The 14,601-nt window shown below is 34.8% G+C and overlaps 1 protein-coding gene across 5 annotated transcripts in view; it reads left to right on the top strand.

The window, feature by feature from the left end:
• Window positions 1–14,601, top strand: part of NRXN1 (neurexin 1) — a 703,336-nt gene that overhangs the window by 377,930 nt on the left and 310,805 nt on the right. For all 5 annotated transcript variants that reach the window (XM_055329133.1, XM_055329135.1, XM_055329134.1 and 2 more), the window contains one exon: window positions 10,765–10,946. In XM_055329133.1, coding sequence (XP_055185108.1) covers window positions 10,765–10,946 — 182 coding nt within the window. The remainder of the gene's footprint in view (window positions 1–10,764; window positions 10,947–14,601) is intronic.

The raw sequence follows: 14,601 nt of genomic DNA, 5'->3' as shown, positions 1-14,601 counted from the left end.
AGTGGGAAGCCGGACTGAAAAGAAAACCAAGTACAGCAGAGAAGCATAAATCAGTGAAAGTAAAAGTCACTTTAGGTGGAGAATGTATGTTCTACTTGTGAATGCCTATGTGATAAAGTCAGAGCTTAGTTTGAAGTGACTTCTGAGTTAGAAACTAACATTGTATCCAACCTTCTCCAAAGTGAATAGTAAATAGTTTTAATTGGGACCTTGTCATATGGTGAATGACAAATACAGCATACAGGCAGAAAGATGATCAATGAGAGGAGCTAAGATTAGAAAACAAAAGCATACTTCTGGTTTTGCCTTAAAATATTATGTATTTCATTGTTTGTATGATGGTCCCTATATTATTTTTTTACAGATTTTATTTATTTATTTGAGAGAGAGAGAGAGAGCATGAGTTGGGGAGGGGGTGGGGCAAATGGAGAGGGAGAAGCTGACTCCCTGCTGAGCAGGGAGCCTGACATGTGGGTCTGTTCCCAGGACCCTGGGATCATGACCTGAACTGAAGGCAGACACTTAACCAACTGAGCCACCCAGGTGCCCTGATCACCCCTATATTAAATATGTAATGCAAATAGTTCAAAATAACCACATGCACTTTTTGTGTTCAGGATTTAATTCCACTTCTAGGAGCAGAGAACAGTGTCACTTTCAAGAAGTTGTAAAGCCTTTCTTGTATAGACTAGGAATGATTATGGCATTGATAATAAAAATTTGTTTTTTGCATCTCTGTTCAGTAATTTGAGAGTCTTAGAATGAGCCAAAGGCAGGGATAGCTTAGGAGGCAGGATGCTTACAATAAAGCTTTGCAAAGGCCTCACACCTTTTAAAGATTCAGTCTAGACTCTGAAAATGTCAGAATGTGAGTGAGTCATTTCTGCTAAGTTGTCATTACAGAAACTTTGAGTCTTTCCAAACCAGTCCAGGAAAGCATCATTAAAAAGACTACAGAGATAATTGAAGTAAGACCTTGATTTGTGACTTTTTTAGCTTATTTTTCTAAATAAGAAGCAGTCATTTGATCTCAGCTCTTCACCATATCGTGGAAAAAGCACTAGGAATAGAGTTAGATATAGATCCTAACTGTGTTGACACTGAGAAGCCATTTGCTTTCTCTGGGCTTCCATTTTGTCATTTGTAAAGGAAAGGTTTGCTTAGTTATCTCTAAGAGCATTTCAACATTAAGTCTATGCATATGTCACATTTTTAACATATTAATTTTTTGACACCATAATTCTAATAAATTCTTGACTCTGAAAACTTGATGAAAGCCATTTTCATGATTAACCTTTGAAAAACAAAGTAGATTTAAGGATGTCATGAGTTAAGTGCAATTTTTACTGACTTATAATTTTAAGAATTTATTAGGGACTCACACAGCTTATTGTATCTTCTTTAAAGGAAGATTTTTCTTTAAGTACCAGAAGGTGTGATTTCTTCTCTCCCATCCCTGCTGCCTATAGCTCTAATGCAAATTGATTACTGTATTACTTGTAAGAGACTTTTTAATAAAGTTCACTTACTGCTGGAGGGAGTCTAATTTCAGAGGGAAGACATACACATTTGATGTTCTTAGGGTTATTGGTTGTGGGATTGCTTTGCTTGGTTTTATTTTTAACTTTAGATAACTTTACTATCTTTATGAATTTTTTTCCTAATCTGATTGTCAGAAGGAATACCACTTATTTGTTTTAGCAAGAGAACTTAGATCTCAAGAGCCTTTTCAAAGTTTCCAGGAACTTAAAAGTTGATCTTGGAACAAGCTCGGGCCCCTCAAACTATTGAACTCAACGGTTCCTGAAAAGAATATTTTCTAAATAATATATTTAGAGAGGGAAATAATAGTTTTTTATTTATTTTATTTTAAAGATTTTGTTTATTTATTCATGCATAGAGAGAAGCAGGCTTCATGCAGGGAGCCTGATGGGGTCTTGATCCTGGAACTCTAGGATCACACCCTGAGCCAAAGGCAGACGTTCAAACCGCTGAGCCACCCAGGCATCCCTAAAAAAATAGTTTTTTTAAAGAAAGCATATTACAAATGATCCAGCAAGTATTACTTATTGCATAGATTTTGAAAATAGTATTCACTGGCTTGAAAATTATCTCAAAATATTCAACTATTTATATGACTTTGATCTAAAAATATATAATTGTTCTGGTTTATCATTTTTCTGCTCATTTTTAAGGTACTGTCAATCAGTGCCTTTAATATCGTCACCTTTCCAAAGATTTCTTAAAAATCCAAAATAGATGACACAGCTGAATACCATTCATCTGGCATCTCTCATAAATTATCCTGCCCTGATATTTACCTTTAATGCGCAGGTCATACCTGTTCTGGGAAAAGAGCTGTGTGTTTTAAGTTTTATATTCTTAGCTCCATTCAATAATTGGCAATTATCAGACAACCAGCAGGTAAGTCACCTTAAGAATATTTCTTGTTTCAGTTAATTTCCTTGTAAGACAGAAAAAGAGGATGACTTATCCAACGACTGCAGTTGGCTTCAGTGATTGATTATGTAGAGTCAGAGCTTTATACAAGACCAGTGAACACCATTCATATTTCATACATGAATGGTGCCTTTTTGATTGTGCAATGTACAATCTATGCACTACTTGTGGTATTCCTGAATAAATGTCTAAGATATGGACAGGGGAGGTCAGCCAAGAATCCACTTATATTTGGAGAATTACTTCAGTTATTAAAGAGGAATACACTTGTTTTCAAAAGAATGAATACTTTTCTTCATGTAGCATACTCTTTCCATAAATGTCAAAATATGAAAATGTCAGATATCAAAATGAGAAATATACATGATGGATTTTCAAATATATTGTTCTTCCCAAGATCACAGAAAATATTTTTTATTAAAGAAAATATAGACCATGGAAAAATATAGAATATTTATCAGAAAAAGATTTTTATTAAGAGAAAAGTTTTGGGCCAGTAGGGAAAGGGAAAATTTCCTTACTTTCTTAGTGAAGTACATAATTACTGTTGAAATTATCTTTGAGAGTAGTAATTCCCGACCTTATAGGAATCACGACAGTTTTTGCTATTCCATCTTCTTGGTAGTTACATTTTGATTAAAGTTTCTTATTGATTAAGCACACACTACTTTTTATTTTAAAATGGTATTTTTGGTGGAGCCAGAGCTAAATATCATATACACCAGCTTAGTAGAGAGAATTCCTCTGCTTGCACATATCCTAAGTCTACTGAGGGAATCTGAGTGGTTCAACCTCCTTTGGTCCCTGGGAAAGTTGGGGAGACATTAATTGTTAATGCCTCGGGAGTCCTTGAAAACCCTGAGAGTCGCAGTATCTCTGATATACGTGGAGTTCAAGAATTTTTGTGTAAGAGCCTGAAGTGAGTTCATGATTGGTGTTTAATAGAGTAGACCTGTGTGCAGTGACCCTGTACAGTGTCACTCTGGGAAATTCCACTGGACAAAAACAGGGTGCTCACAATTTTGACTTTTCCCATCTTTCTCAGTTTGCATTAAATTTAATAGATGTCTCAAAAAAATAAAAAAATTACCTCAATTCCTAAGAAGCTAGGATTCTGATGGAACACATGGCTTGCCCTATATGCGAAGCCTCCTGTGGTTTGTTCTGTCTTGAATGTTGTTATGAGCTACTTTGAAAAGGTTTTCATTGTTTGGGAATTACCTAGACTCTTCTTGATTTTCTTTGCTCTGGTCTGATGCAGACTACAGGGCCAGTAAGGAAGCCATTTCAGTGACAGATCTTGTATCTTGCCCTGTTTCTTGTATTAAGGGCTTAACTGCTTTCTTTCTCAAAGATATAGAGGCAGACATCCTATATCATTTTCTTTCTTTTTAGCCAGTTGTAATGCATTTGTCAATGCTGCCAAGTCTGTGTCTTCCATAAGGAGGCTCAAATTATGATATATAGTCTTTATTTTCATTTTCTTTCCCTAGTATTTGTTCACCCTTAGATGAATAGCAACATTGGGGTCAGTCTCTACTTCTCAGAGTTGGTAATTGTTGTTACTACTTTTTGATTTAGAATTGATTATGTATCATGGGCGGTAATTCTTATTACTTGTACCATTCATCTCTCCTAGTTATAATACCCACCTTTCCTGGGTTATTAATGTTCCTATGTGAAATTTTAGAGATTATGAAACAATTTTGCTCAATTTCATGAAATAACTCTTTGTGATCTTGCAAAGAATTTACAGAAACTTAAAATAAATGGCAATAAGTTGTTACTTATTTAGTGTAGCATGTGAGATTAAGATTTATTACTAATTTTTAAAATTTCACCAGTTTCCATGGTTGAAAAAATATTTTTGTCATACAAAGTGATCTTCTCATTGTTTTTGCTTTCTATTAAATTTATTAAAAAAATAAATTTATTCAAAAGAATGCCTCTATAGGTAGAAATTGTGCAGAAAATTTAAATTTAATAATAGCCTCTTCACAAGGTTATAGAAGGAATAAAAACTCCTCTTACATATAATTGTTTTATTTTAATTCCATTTGACTACCTGGCAAACTTTAATGGGAAAAAAAGTGTTATATCTCTGTTATGTTTAATAGAATTATAATGGCCTGAATGTTTCATGTTGGCTACACAATGACATTTGAAGAATTATAGGCTTTCTGAAAGGAACCTTTTATTCATATACTCATGAGTTAGAAACAATCTATTTAGAAGTTATTATTGTTCATAGCAAGGATGCTGAACAACCAGTAATTCAGCAGACCTCTATATGCCAATTGCTTTCTTTTCCAGGACGATTCATTCCATTGGGGGAACATATTAACTTTTGCTGAATTGGGCACATTCAGGGAAGAGAGGGTTGGCAATAAGACAAGGAGGGGAGAGAGCCCTGTATGTAAATAGATGTTAAATAAAATCTAAAAAAAATTATAATATCACAGGTAGTTCAGACATTAAATATAAGAGCCCATGCATAATTTTTACAAACATTTATTGCAGCATAAAGTATGTTGATACAGATGAACTTGCATCTGACGGAGCTAGCTCTGTTAATGAATTTGAAGTAATAAAGATTTGCTGCATGACTTAAATGTGGAGATTGCTGAAAACCACTTTGAGTCTTCCATACATTCAGTGATATGATGGATGTTGAGGTTAATTTGCAATAAATCCATTAGAAGTCATGGCACTGATGTGTCAGTGATTGTCATATAGAACCATGCATAAATAATAAAGATGACACATTTCTTCATGTGCCTTTCTATGTTCTTAAAACTTTTGGAATAGTGATTAAGATGCATTGTTGCTGCACATTGAATTCACTTTTAGAACACAATAAAACATGTTTCTATGAAAGTAAAATAATAAAGCTGGATTGCCATTCACTTTGTACAGTTACTCCTTTAACAGTGAAAGTGAATTTTTTTGCATCATGCTATAAATCTTAGCATGCTAGATGTTTTATGATGATGAAGTAATATTCTTTTTCTCATGAAAGCTCCCATGTGATACAATTTAATATCCTTCTCATTGTCAACTACTAGTGAATGTAAATAATAATATAATTGGTTTATGTGAAAAAATTGCTAATCCAAGGAATGAAATACTGAAAAGTTTAATAAAAACTGGGATGGAGGAAAGTCATTTCTTCAAAAGCATTTGATTTTCTTTTTTTTTTTAATAAATTAATTTTTATTGGTGTTCAATTTACCAACATACAGAATAACACCCAGTGCTCACCCCGTCAAGTGTCCCCCTCAATGCCCATCACCCATTCACCCCTACCCCCTGCCCTCCTCCCCCTCCACCACCCCTAGTTCATTTCCCAGAGTTAGAAGTCTTTATGTTCTGTCTCCCTTTCTGATATTTCCCACACATTTCTTCTCCCTTCCCTTATATTCCCTTTCACTACTATTCATATTCCCCAAATGAATGAGAACATACACTGTTTGTCCTTCTCCGATTGACTTACTTCACTCAGCATAATACCCTCCAGTTCCATCCACATTGAAGCAAATGGTGGGTATTTGTCGTTTCTAATGGCTGAGTAATATTCCATTGTATACATAAACCACATCTTCTTTATCCATTCATCTTTCGATGGACACCGAGTCTCCTTCCACAGTTTGGCTATTGTGGACATGGCTGCTAGAAACATCGGGGTGCAGGTGTCCCGGCGTTTCATTGCATCTGAATCTTTGGGGTAAATCCCTAACAGTGCAATTGCTGGGTCGTAGGGCAGGTCTATTTTTAATTCTTTGAGGAACCTCCACACAGTTTTCCAGAGTGGCTGCACCAGTTCACATTCCCACCAACAGTGCAAGAGGGTTCCCTTTTCTCCGCATCCTCTCCAACATTTGTTGTTTCCTGCCTTGTTAATTTTCCCCATTCTCACTGGTGTGAGGTGGTATCTCATTGTGGTTTTGATTCATATTTCCCTGATGGCAAGTGATGCGGAGCATTGTCTCATGTGCATGTTGGCCATGTCTGTGTCTTCCTCTGTGAGATTTCTCTTCATGTCTTTTGCCCATTTCATGATTGGATAGTTTGTATCATTGGTGTTGAGTTTAATAAGTTCTTTATAGATTTTGGAAACTAGCCCTTTATCTGATATGTTATTTGCAAATATCTTCTCCCATTCTGTAGGTTGTCTTTGAGTTTTGTTGACTGTATCCTTTGCTGTGCAAAAGCTTCTTATCTTGATGAAGTCCCAATAGTTCATTTTTGCTTTTGTTTCTTTTGCTTTCGTGGATGTATCTTGGAGGAAGTTACTGTGGCCAAGTTCAAAAAGGGTGTTGCCTGTGTTCTCCTCTAGGATTTTGATGGAATCTTGTCTCACATTTAGATCTTTCATCCATTTTGAGTTTATCTTTGTGTATGGTGCAAGAGAGTGGTCCAGTTTCATTCTTCTGCATGTGGATGTCCAATTTTCCCAGCACCATTTATTGAAGATACTGTCTTTCTTCCAGTGGATAGTCTTTCCTCCTTTATCGAATATTAGTTGACCATAAAGTTCAGGGTCCACTTCTGGGTTCTCTATTCTGTTCCATTGATCTATGTGTCTGTTTTTGTGCCAGTACCACACTGTCTTGATGACCACCACTTTGTAGTACAACCTGAAATCTGGCATTGTGATGCCCCCAGATATGGTTTTCTTTTTGATTTTCACACAACTTTGAAATGACTCAAACTTTTTCAAATTTATGTTAAAATAAACCAACAATATTGCAGTGTTCATTATTTTATATATTTTTTCTTTATTTTGTATTTTTAGCACATATGCATACACACACACACCTTTCCACCACACGCACCATCTGTTCTATGTAAAATTTATTGGGCACTTACCATATGCCAGGAATTGGTCTAAGGTGTTACTAGTGTGATATCTCCTTTATTTTTGACAGGAGCTCTATGAGGTAGATATTGTTAGTATCCTCATTTTGTTCAGATGGGATATCTAAGACTTAGAATAAATAGGTTGGTAAAAGTCATTGTAGCTAGTAAGTGATTCAGTTGAAATTTGAACTCAGGCCTGTTCAGAGCCTACATTCTTAATTCTTTAGCTATCTGCTATAGTAAGTACATCATGTCCTTGTTTGGAAAAATGCATGCTAAATGAAGTAGATTTTAAGACTTTAGTCATCTGACCCACTGTATTTTACTGTGGGAGTATTGTCATATTTTTAAGATTACTAGAATAGGATACACTGTAATTTTCTATCTTGATAGATCGGGGTTTAAGAACATATGAGATTTTTTAGAGTTTGATATGTTTTTTTTTCCTTTTAAGAAAGCCAGGATGATTATAGAGGTAGGTAGAGAGTGGTAGGGAGAGAACGAGACATCTAATTCTCTCACTTATTATGGAATTATGCTGATGAGTACAATACAATGCACTGTTGTGAACACAGAAGAAGAAGGGAGAGAGATTGCTTTCCAGATATATCCGGAGAAAAAAAAGATGCTAGAAATAACCACATTGTTTGGCACAAGGTAGTACGATTGTTTTTACTTTGTTTCAGTGAAACTTAAAGAACTGGAAAGTCATTTTAAGGAAGATGGAATAGTTAATAGCATGCTAGTGGCCAGGCCTTAACACTTATTGAAATATGAGATGAAATCAAATCTCGAGCAATGATGTTTGTATTGTGGCATTTACCTTACTGAAAATATAAACCTTTAAGTCATTATCCTCACATTCTGTAACTGAGGATCTAGAAACTTTCATAGTTCCCTAAGTTTGGGAAGTATACCCTAAACGAAATGTTAATCTACGTATATTAAATGTTCTGTCATTACACATTTACATGTTATTCTTCTTTTTTTAAAAGCATTGTGAGGTGAAAGGACAGTATATGATCATGAGGTGCAAATGTCACTTTATGGATATGAGACATTAGAATATGATAACAGTTGGCCTTGATAAATTCAGACTGACACATCCAATTAACTTTTTCTTGACTGTCTTGTTATGATAACAGAAACATTTCTGTAATAAAAAAAAAGTACAGGAGTAGGAGTCTGGATACTAGGTGTCCTTACCAGCTCTGCCACTTAAACAAGATTGCAACTTGAGATAACACATCAATCTTTAGGACTCAGATGTAACATGGGACTACTGCTTACCCTACTTTCTATACAACAGTAGAGAAGAAATGAAAGTTTGTGGGAAAAGTGATATTTTTAATATTAAGAACCACTATGTAATGTAAGATATTTTGTTGTACACTACTGTCTTCCTCTGGTGATCTGAATTCTTTGATATGTTTTACATTGTTTTGCAGCATCTCTAGTTTTGAATATTTGACTTAACTCATACAAACTACATTGCCACTAGAGAACAAAGTTAATTAAAAGGTATAAGAAAGAAAAGTAATCAAATACCTGTACTCAGGTCACCTCCACATTCTCCTGTTAAAGAAACCTTCACTTTCATATATGTTCTTGTCCAATTTTTATCACTGTAGGTTTTATTGAAACATTTAATAGTCAATCATCTGAGAAAAATTACCAAGCTGAAAAATATTTATCAAATAGTTCTTGCTTATCAATATTCCAGGTAACAAGCTTCTGAAGACGTGGAACAGTAATGGTCTTGTAGGCTCCAGGATATCTGATACACAAATCTCTACATTCTGAATGTTCTTTACTTGCACACTGACTGAAGCCTTTGAAATACAACTTACCTGTTTTCATGTGAGAGAGATAAACTACTTTCATGCATTGGTATCCAAAACAAAATTAGTAGAGAATGCACAGCCTCTCTACCATTCCATTATAGCAAGATTCTATCTTAATCACTTTTACATTCAATATCTTACTGCCATGTTTCTTATGTCACTTCTATATGCCAAGGCCTTTTTAAGCAGTCAGGGAGGAGGTATATTGCAGAGGTCTTCAGAGTTTCTGAAAGGCCTGTGGAAATGTTTCAGACAGAATACAAAGGGCACAACTTCATTCAACTGGTAAATTTGGTAATGATAGAAACTTAAGGTGTAGAAATCTTAAAAACATACTGCTGTACATACATACACCTTTTACATATAAGCTTTGCTCTTGGTAGAAGCTATTATTTTTTATAGCACAAGATGCTCTGTGGCCTAAATTTTAATATTTACTCTTATCACTTCCATTGCCATCTTTGGCATGTAGTGAGAACACAATAAATATGTACTGACATCCTTTGTTATCAGAAGGCTATATTACTCTCTATAAATTATACCTGAATGACGTCTGTTCCTGGGATAACTTTGCAAATATGTCTGTGGTCCCTTTTAGTATGGAGAAAGTTCTTCCCCCCCCACCCCCTTTACACACACACACAAACACACACACACACACACACACACATCTTTGCATCTCTTCCAAATGTTCTGACTTAAAAATTCCATTCTATTGCATTTAGTGAGAGAGAATTTTTGTGGTGCAATGAGATAGGACTTCAGGACAGTAGATGCTTAGTAAACTTATTTGAACCAAAACTTTTTAAAGTAAGATAAAGACCATAAAGTAAAATTCGAGCACTCACCAAATAAGGCTATGATACTCTTAGTACTGTAAGACTCGCATTCACTTTTGAAGAAAAAAAAAAGGCTCTTTTTATGATCCTGGATAGTTTGACAGCTACTAGATATTGCTTGTTAAATAAGACCTCACTTCTATTGATGAAATCTATTATCTGTATTTTCCTGACATGACTCCTGGGGCTTATGACTATTTGTCCATTAGTTATCATTGACAGATGATTTATCATATGTGAATAGACCCTTTTCCCATAAAAGTTGACTAATAGAGTATTTGTTATGATTGGCTTTGCTGTGCTCTACGACCCTGTCACATGCACATGTAACTCATTATTTCAAAAACAAGTTAATATATGTTTTTGCTCCTTTTGGAAGCAGCCAAAGTCAGTGTTACCTACTAAACTCTTTCTGAAAAACTAGCAGGGAGAAATAAAACCCCATTAGATTCCATGCTTGTCCTCCTCAATGGAAAAAGTAGTAATCCTCCATTAGTTCGGAAACACCTGCTGGTAGTTTAATGAGTATATTAAAAACTGAGCTGCCTTGATATTTCTTTTAAAAATACCCTGTTCTCTTTCTTGAGCCTGTGTGATTGAAATCTATGATTTGCTCACTGCTTTTGCCATGATTTCACTTTTGTATTTCTTTTTTGCCATAGTGTAAATTGAATCATTTACTGATATGTCAGTATAACAAATACAGGGAAGTTCTGTACCTGATCTATTTGGACTAATTGGTTTTGGTTTTTGTTTTCCAGCTGGGACAACATACATCTTTAGCAAAGGTGGTGGACAAATTACGTATAAGTGGCCTCCTAATGACCGGCCAAGTACACGAGCAGACAGACTGGCCATAGGGTTTAGCACTGTTCAAAAAGAAGCTGTATTGGTGCGAGTGGACAGTTCTTCTGGCCTGGGTGACTACCTAGAGCTGCATATAGTAAGTACTTTATAAATAAGATTCCACTTTTATTTGTTACTGCTAGTTTTTGTTTGTTTTGTTTTGCTTTATAAATAACTTATAATTCTGCCTTTTGGAAGTTCCTCCTACCCAGCAACCAGCACTTTAGTACAGAAAATATAAATACACTTCAGATGTATTAAGACCTTAGTTCTACAGCTATTGCTAAAAATGTTCTTTACTATAGAAAATATATTTTCTGGTTGTTAAGTGTAAATTCCTCTCAATTCTCTGTTCACAAAGATTTATTTTGGTATATTCCTAGTGACTTTAGGCAGATTTGCCAATTAATAAGCTAAATTATTGCCTTGTTGATACTATTCCATCTGACTGGAAGCAGGTTGTAATACTGGTAACATCAAAAGATCTGAACACTGTGTCCTTATTTCTTTCCTCGCTTGAAAAAATAATTGTCTAAAGTTAACATGCAATGGATGGGAGAAAAGGAAACTTCAAGGGTAATTGGGGATAGAAAAGAAAATGGTGAAAAGATTGTTTCCATGCCATCTTATGCTCATTTTGATACATAAGTATGAAGAAAATACAATGGACTCTTGTCATTTATATCCTGGGATGGTCCCTTTATCACCAAGCTCTAAGCCTACTATAAGAATTTAGCCTGCATAGCATAGATGACAAATTATGGTTAACAAATAAAAAGTTTTTTTAACCTTTTAAAGTTACTATAACTTGGAGACTCTGCCTCATATATCGACATTCAAAGAGTTACTCAATTGTATAGTTATAATTCTTTATCTCACTTTATTGCAATACTTGCACAGAAATACATGCAGTCTCTCATTGTTAAGTGATATTAATATTTTACTGATATACAAAAATAACAACCATAAGAAAATGTCACATATTCAAAAACTCTAATGGGTTCCTCATATCATAGTTTTTAGTTGAAAATCTGTATCTCCTGTGAGGTTCCAAAAGTGTGTAAGTCTTTCTATTTCCTTTTTATCCTTGATGTATATAGTTTATCTTTTCTGTCTTACATGATTATGTAAATTTGGTTTGTTTTGCTTTCATCTATCCCTATAAGTTCTCCCTTTACCAGCACACATGCCTCAGAAGACAATTTGATTAGGTCAACATATTTTTTCCTCTTAGAAACTGGCCTTCAGGCGTTCATCCTGAAATGATTAGGAAAACCATCAAACACCAAAATACATTATCACCAATTTTTACAGGGGCTTAATTCTCAAAGTTTTATTCATTTATTTTCTTAGTTTTCCACTAGACTTCTAGAATTTCCAATTATCTGAGTAGGTGTTTACACTGACCACAAGAGCTGAATTCATTGCTAATCTTAGAAAGAAGAAAAGGGGAAAAAGAAACCCACCTCAGCACAACCATTATTGAACCGTAGTAAATTTTCAATTCAAAATGCAGTTGTCAAATGGGAACCCTGGGAAAGTAATTTCAACTGCCTTTCAGCAAATATCTAACAATCAAAATTGAAAGCATCTTGATTTTTATGGCATCATAAATAAATGATCAGTTGATATAAACTTAACTAGTGCACTAAGGAATCTTGCGGTTTAGAGTAATCTCAACTTTCTAAATATATTTGCTCCATTCTGATTTAAGAACCTTGCTACTTCAAAAAACTAAAGAAAAAAAAAAGAAAGAAAAATGAAAACAAGAGCTTTTCCTCCTGAAAGAAATTACTTATTGATCCATTGCCAATTACACATTTACCCTGAGAATAGGTTCTGCAATGATCATTCTCAAATCATACAGGGCTGTGTTATTGAATTACTCCAACTACTGTTGTTTGTTTTATGGTCAGAAGGTTCAGTCTACAAGAATGGGTATTTTTTTTTCCAATTTTGATCAAATGTGGGCTTAAAAGTCCCTCCATATGTAATGGATTGACTTTCTAGGTGTCCATAAAAGCCCAGTAATTTCCGTGGTTCCTTTACTTGCCACAGATTTCTGATAACTGTCCTATGAGGGCCTTATTCTCTCTGAAACTCCTTCTTGGTTTGCCTGCCTATTCACTTTAGATTCAATATTTGTCTCAATACCTTTTCCCTCTGGGATGAGCTATCTTCAAACTTTTGCTTGATCTGAGAACCAGTACTTGATTGGGAAATAGAAAATATATATTCTCTGGGCTTACTAAACCCCCTTTTTGGTCACCTCTACTCCTCCTATCTCAACTTCTAGTATCTATCTGTCTTAGTCCAAATCTGGCCAACTATAACTTATCTCCCTCCCTTTTCTCTCATTGCTTACAAATGATGATCAGCTATTAATGACTCTGCAAGTTCCTTATATGGAAACAAGTCACTTCTTTCCATGTTTCAATGTACAAACAAAATTAACCAAAGGCCAGTGATGGAGGCAGCCCTGGTGGTGTAGCGTTTTAGTGCTGCCTGCAGCCTGGGGTGTGATCGTGGAGACCCGGGATCAAGTCCCACATCGGGCTTCCTGCATGGGGCCTGCTTCTCCCTCTGCCTGTGTCTCTGCCTCTCTCTCTCGCTTTCTCTGAATGAATAAAATTTAAAAAAAAAAATCTTAAAAAAAAAAAAGGCCAGTGATGTTTGGTTTGGTTTTGTATTTTACACTATTGAAGTTTACCTCTAATTCATGTAATGGTGGGTATAGGGAAATGGAAGAGAAGGAGGAGTTAGAAATTTAAAAAGACAAGTGTTGGAGAGGAAGGGAGGGAGGGAGAAAAAACAGAGAAAGAGAATGATGTGTTTAGGGACCAAAGTTGCTAACAGCAGGTGATAGAAGTATTCTTGATAATAATACTTAAATTTGAAAATTTTAAGACCTTATTTTATCATATTATTTAGGTACCTTTCAATTTATCCTAATTTCCATCAGATTATTTCTTCTACTTCTTTCAAGATTAGAAATCTAAAAGAAAAACAAGATTTGTAGTTTATTAGTGTTGTTTGATTTTGGTTTATGAATGTACCTGATTTAAAAATTAACCTGATTAGTACCATAGGTGATATGTCTTAGCTATAAAAGTTAGTTATTATTAGCCACTGAATGGCCAGAAAAACTTCTGTAAACCTTCAAGGTCAGCCAAATATAAACTCTGTACTAATCTTTAAGAATTGCATTTCTACCCTTAGTAAATTAACCAATAAGTTGTTCTCCTGTAAAGGTACTCCAGTCTTGCTGAAATGTACAATGCCATTTCAATTAGATAGCTTTATTTTTTATTTTTTTCAATTAGATAACCTTAAAAATATGATTGACATAAAATTTCGATGAAGATGTGAATATTTGACGTCATCCCATCCATTCATCCAGAATGATTATGTTTGACTTTAACTTGAAAATATAATCATAGGGCAGCCCGGGTGGCTCAGCAGTTTAGTGCCACTTTCAGTCCAGGGCGTGATCCTGGAGACCTGGGATCAAGTCCCACATCAGGCTCCCTGCATGGAGCCTGCTTCCTCCTCTGCATGTGTCTCTGTCTCTGTCTCTGTCTCTCTATGTTTCTCATGAATAAATAAATAAAATATAAAAAAAGAAAAATCATATTTAAATTTTGATCAATTGTACCTTTAAAAATACAAAAACTTGGAATAAAATGTTTTTTGACTCAGGTGGCCTAGTTTTTATAGATTTTTAAAATTATATTACTATTAATGCTACTACT

The sequence above is a fragment of the Nyctereutes procyonoides genome, unplaced genomic scaffold, assembly GCF_905146905.1.
Source record: "Nyctereutes procyonoides isolate TBG_1078 unplaced genomic scaffold, NYPRO_anot_genome, whole genome shotgun sequence".
NCBI classification, from domain to species: domain Eukaryota; kingdom Metazoa; phylum Chordata; class Mammalia; order Carnivora; family Canidae; genus Nyctereutes; species Nyctereutes procyonoides.
This window is presented reverse-complemented; position numbering and strand designations above follow the sequence as displayed.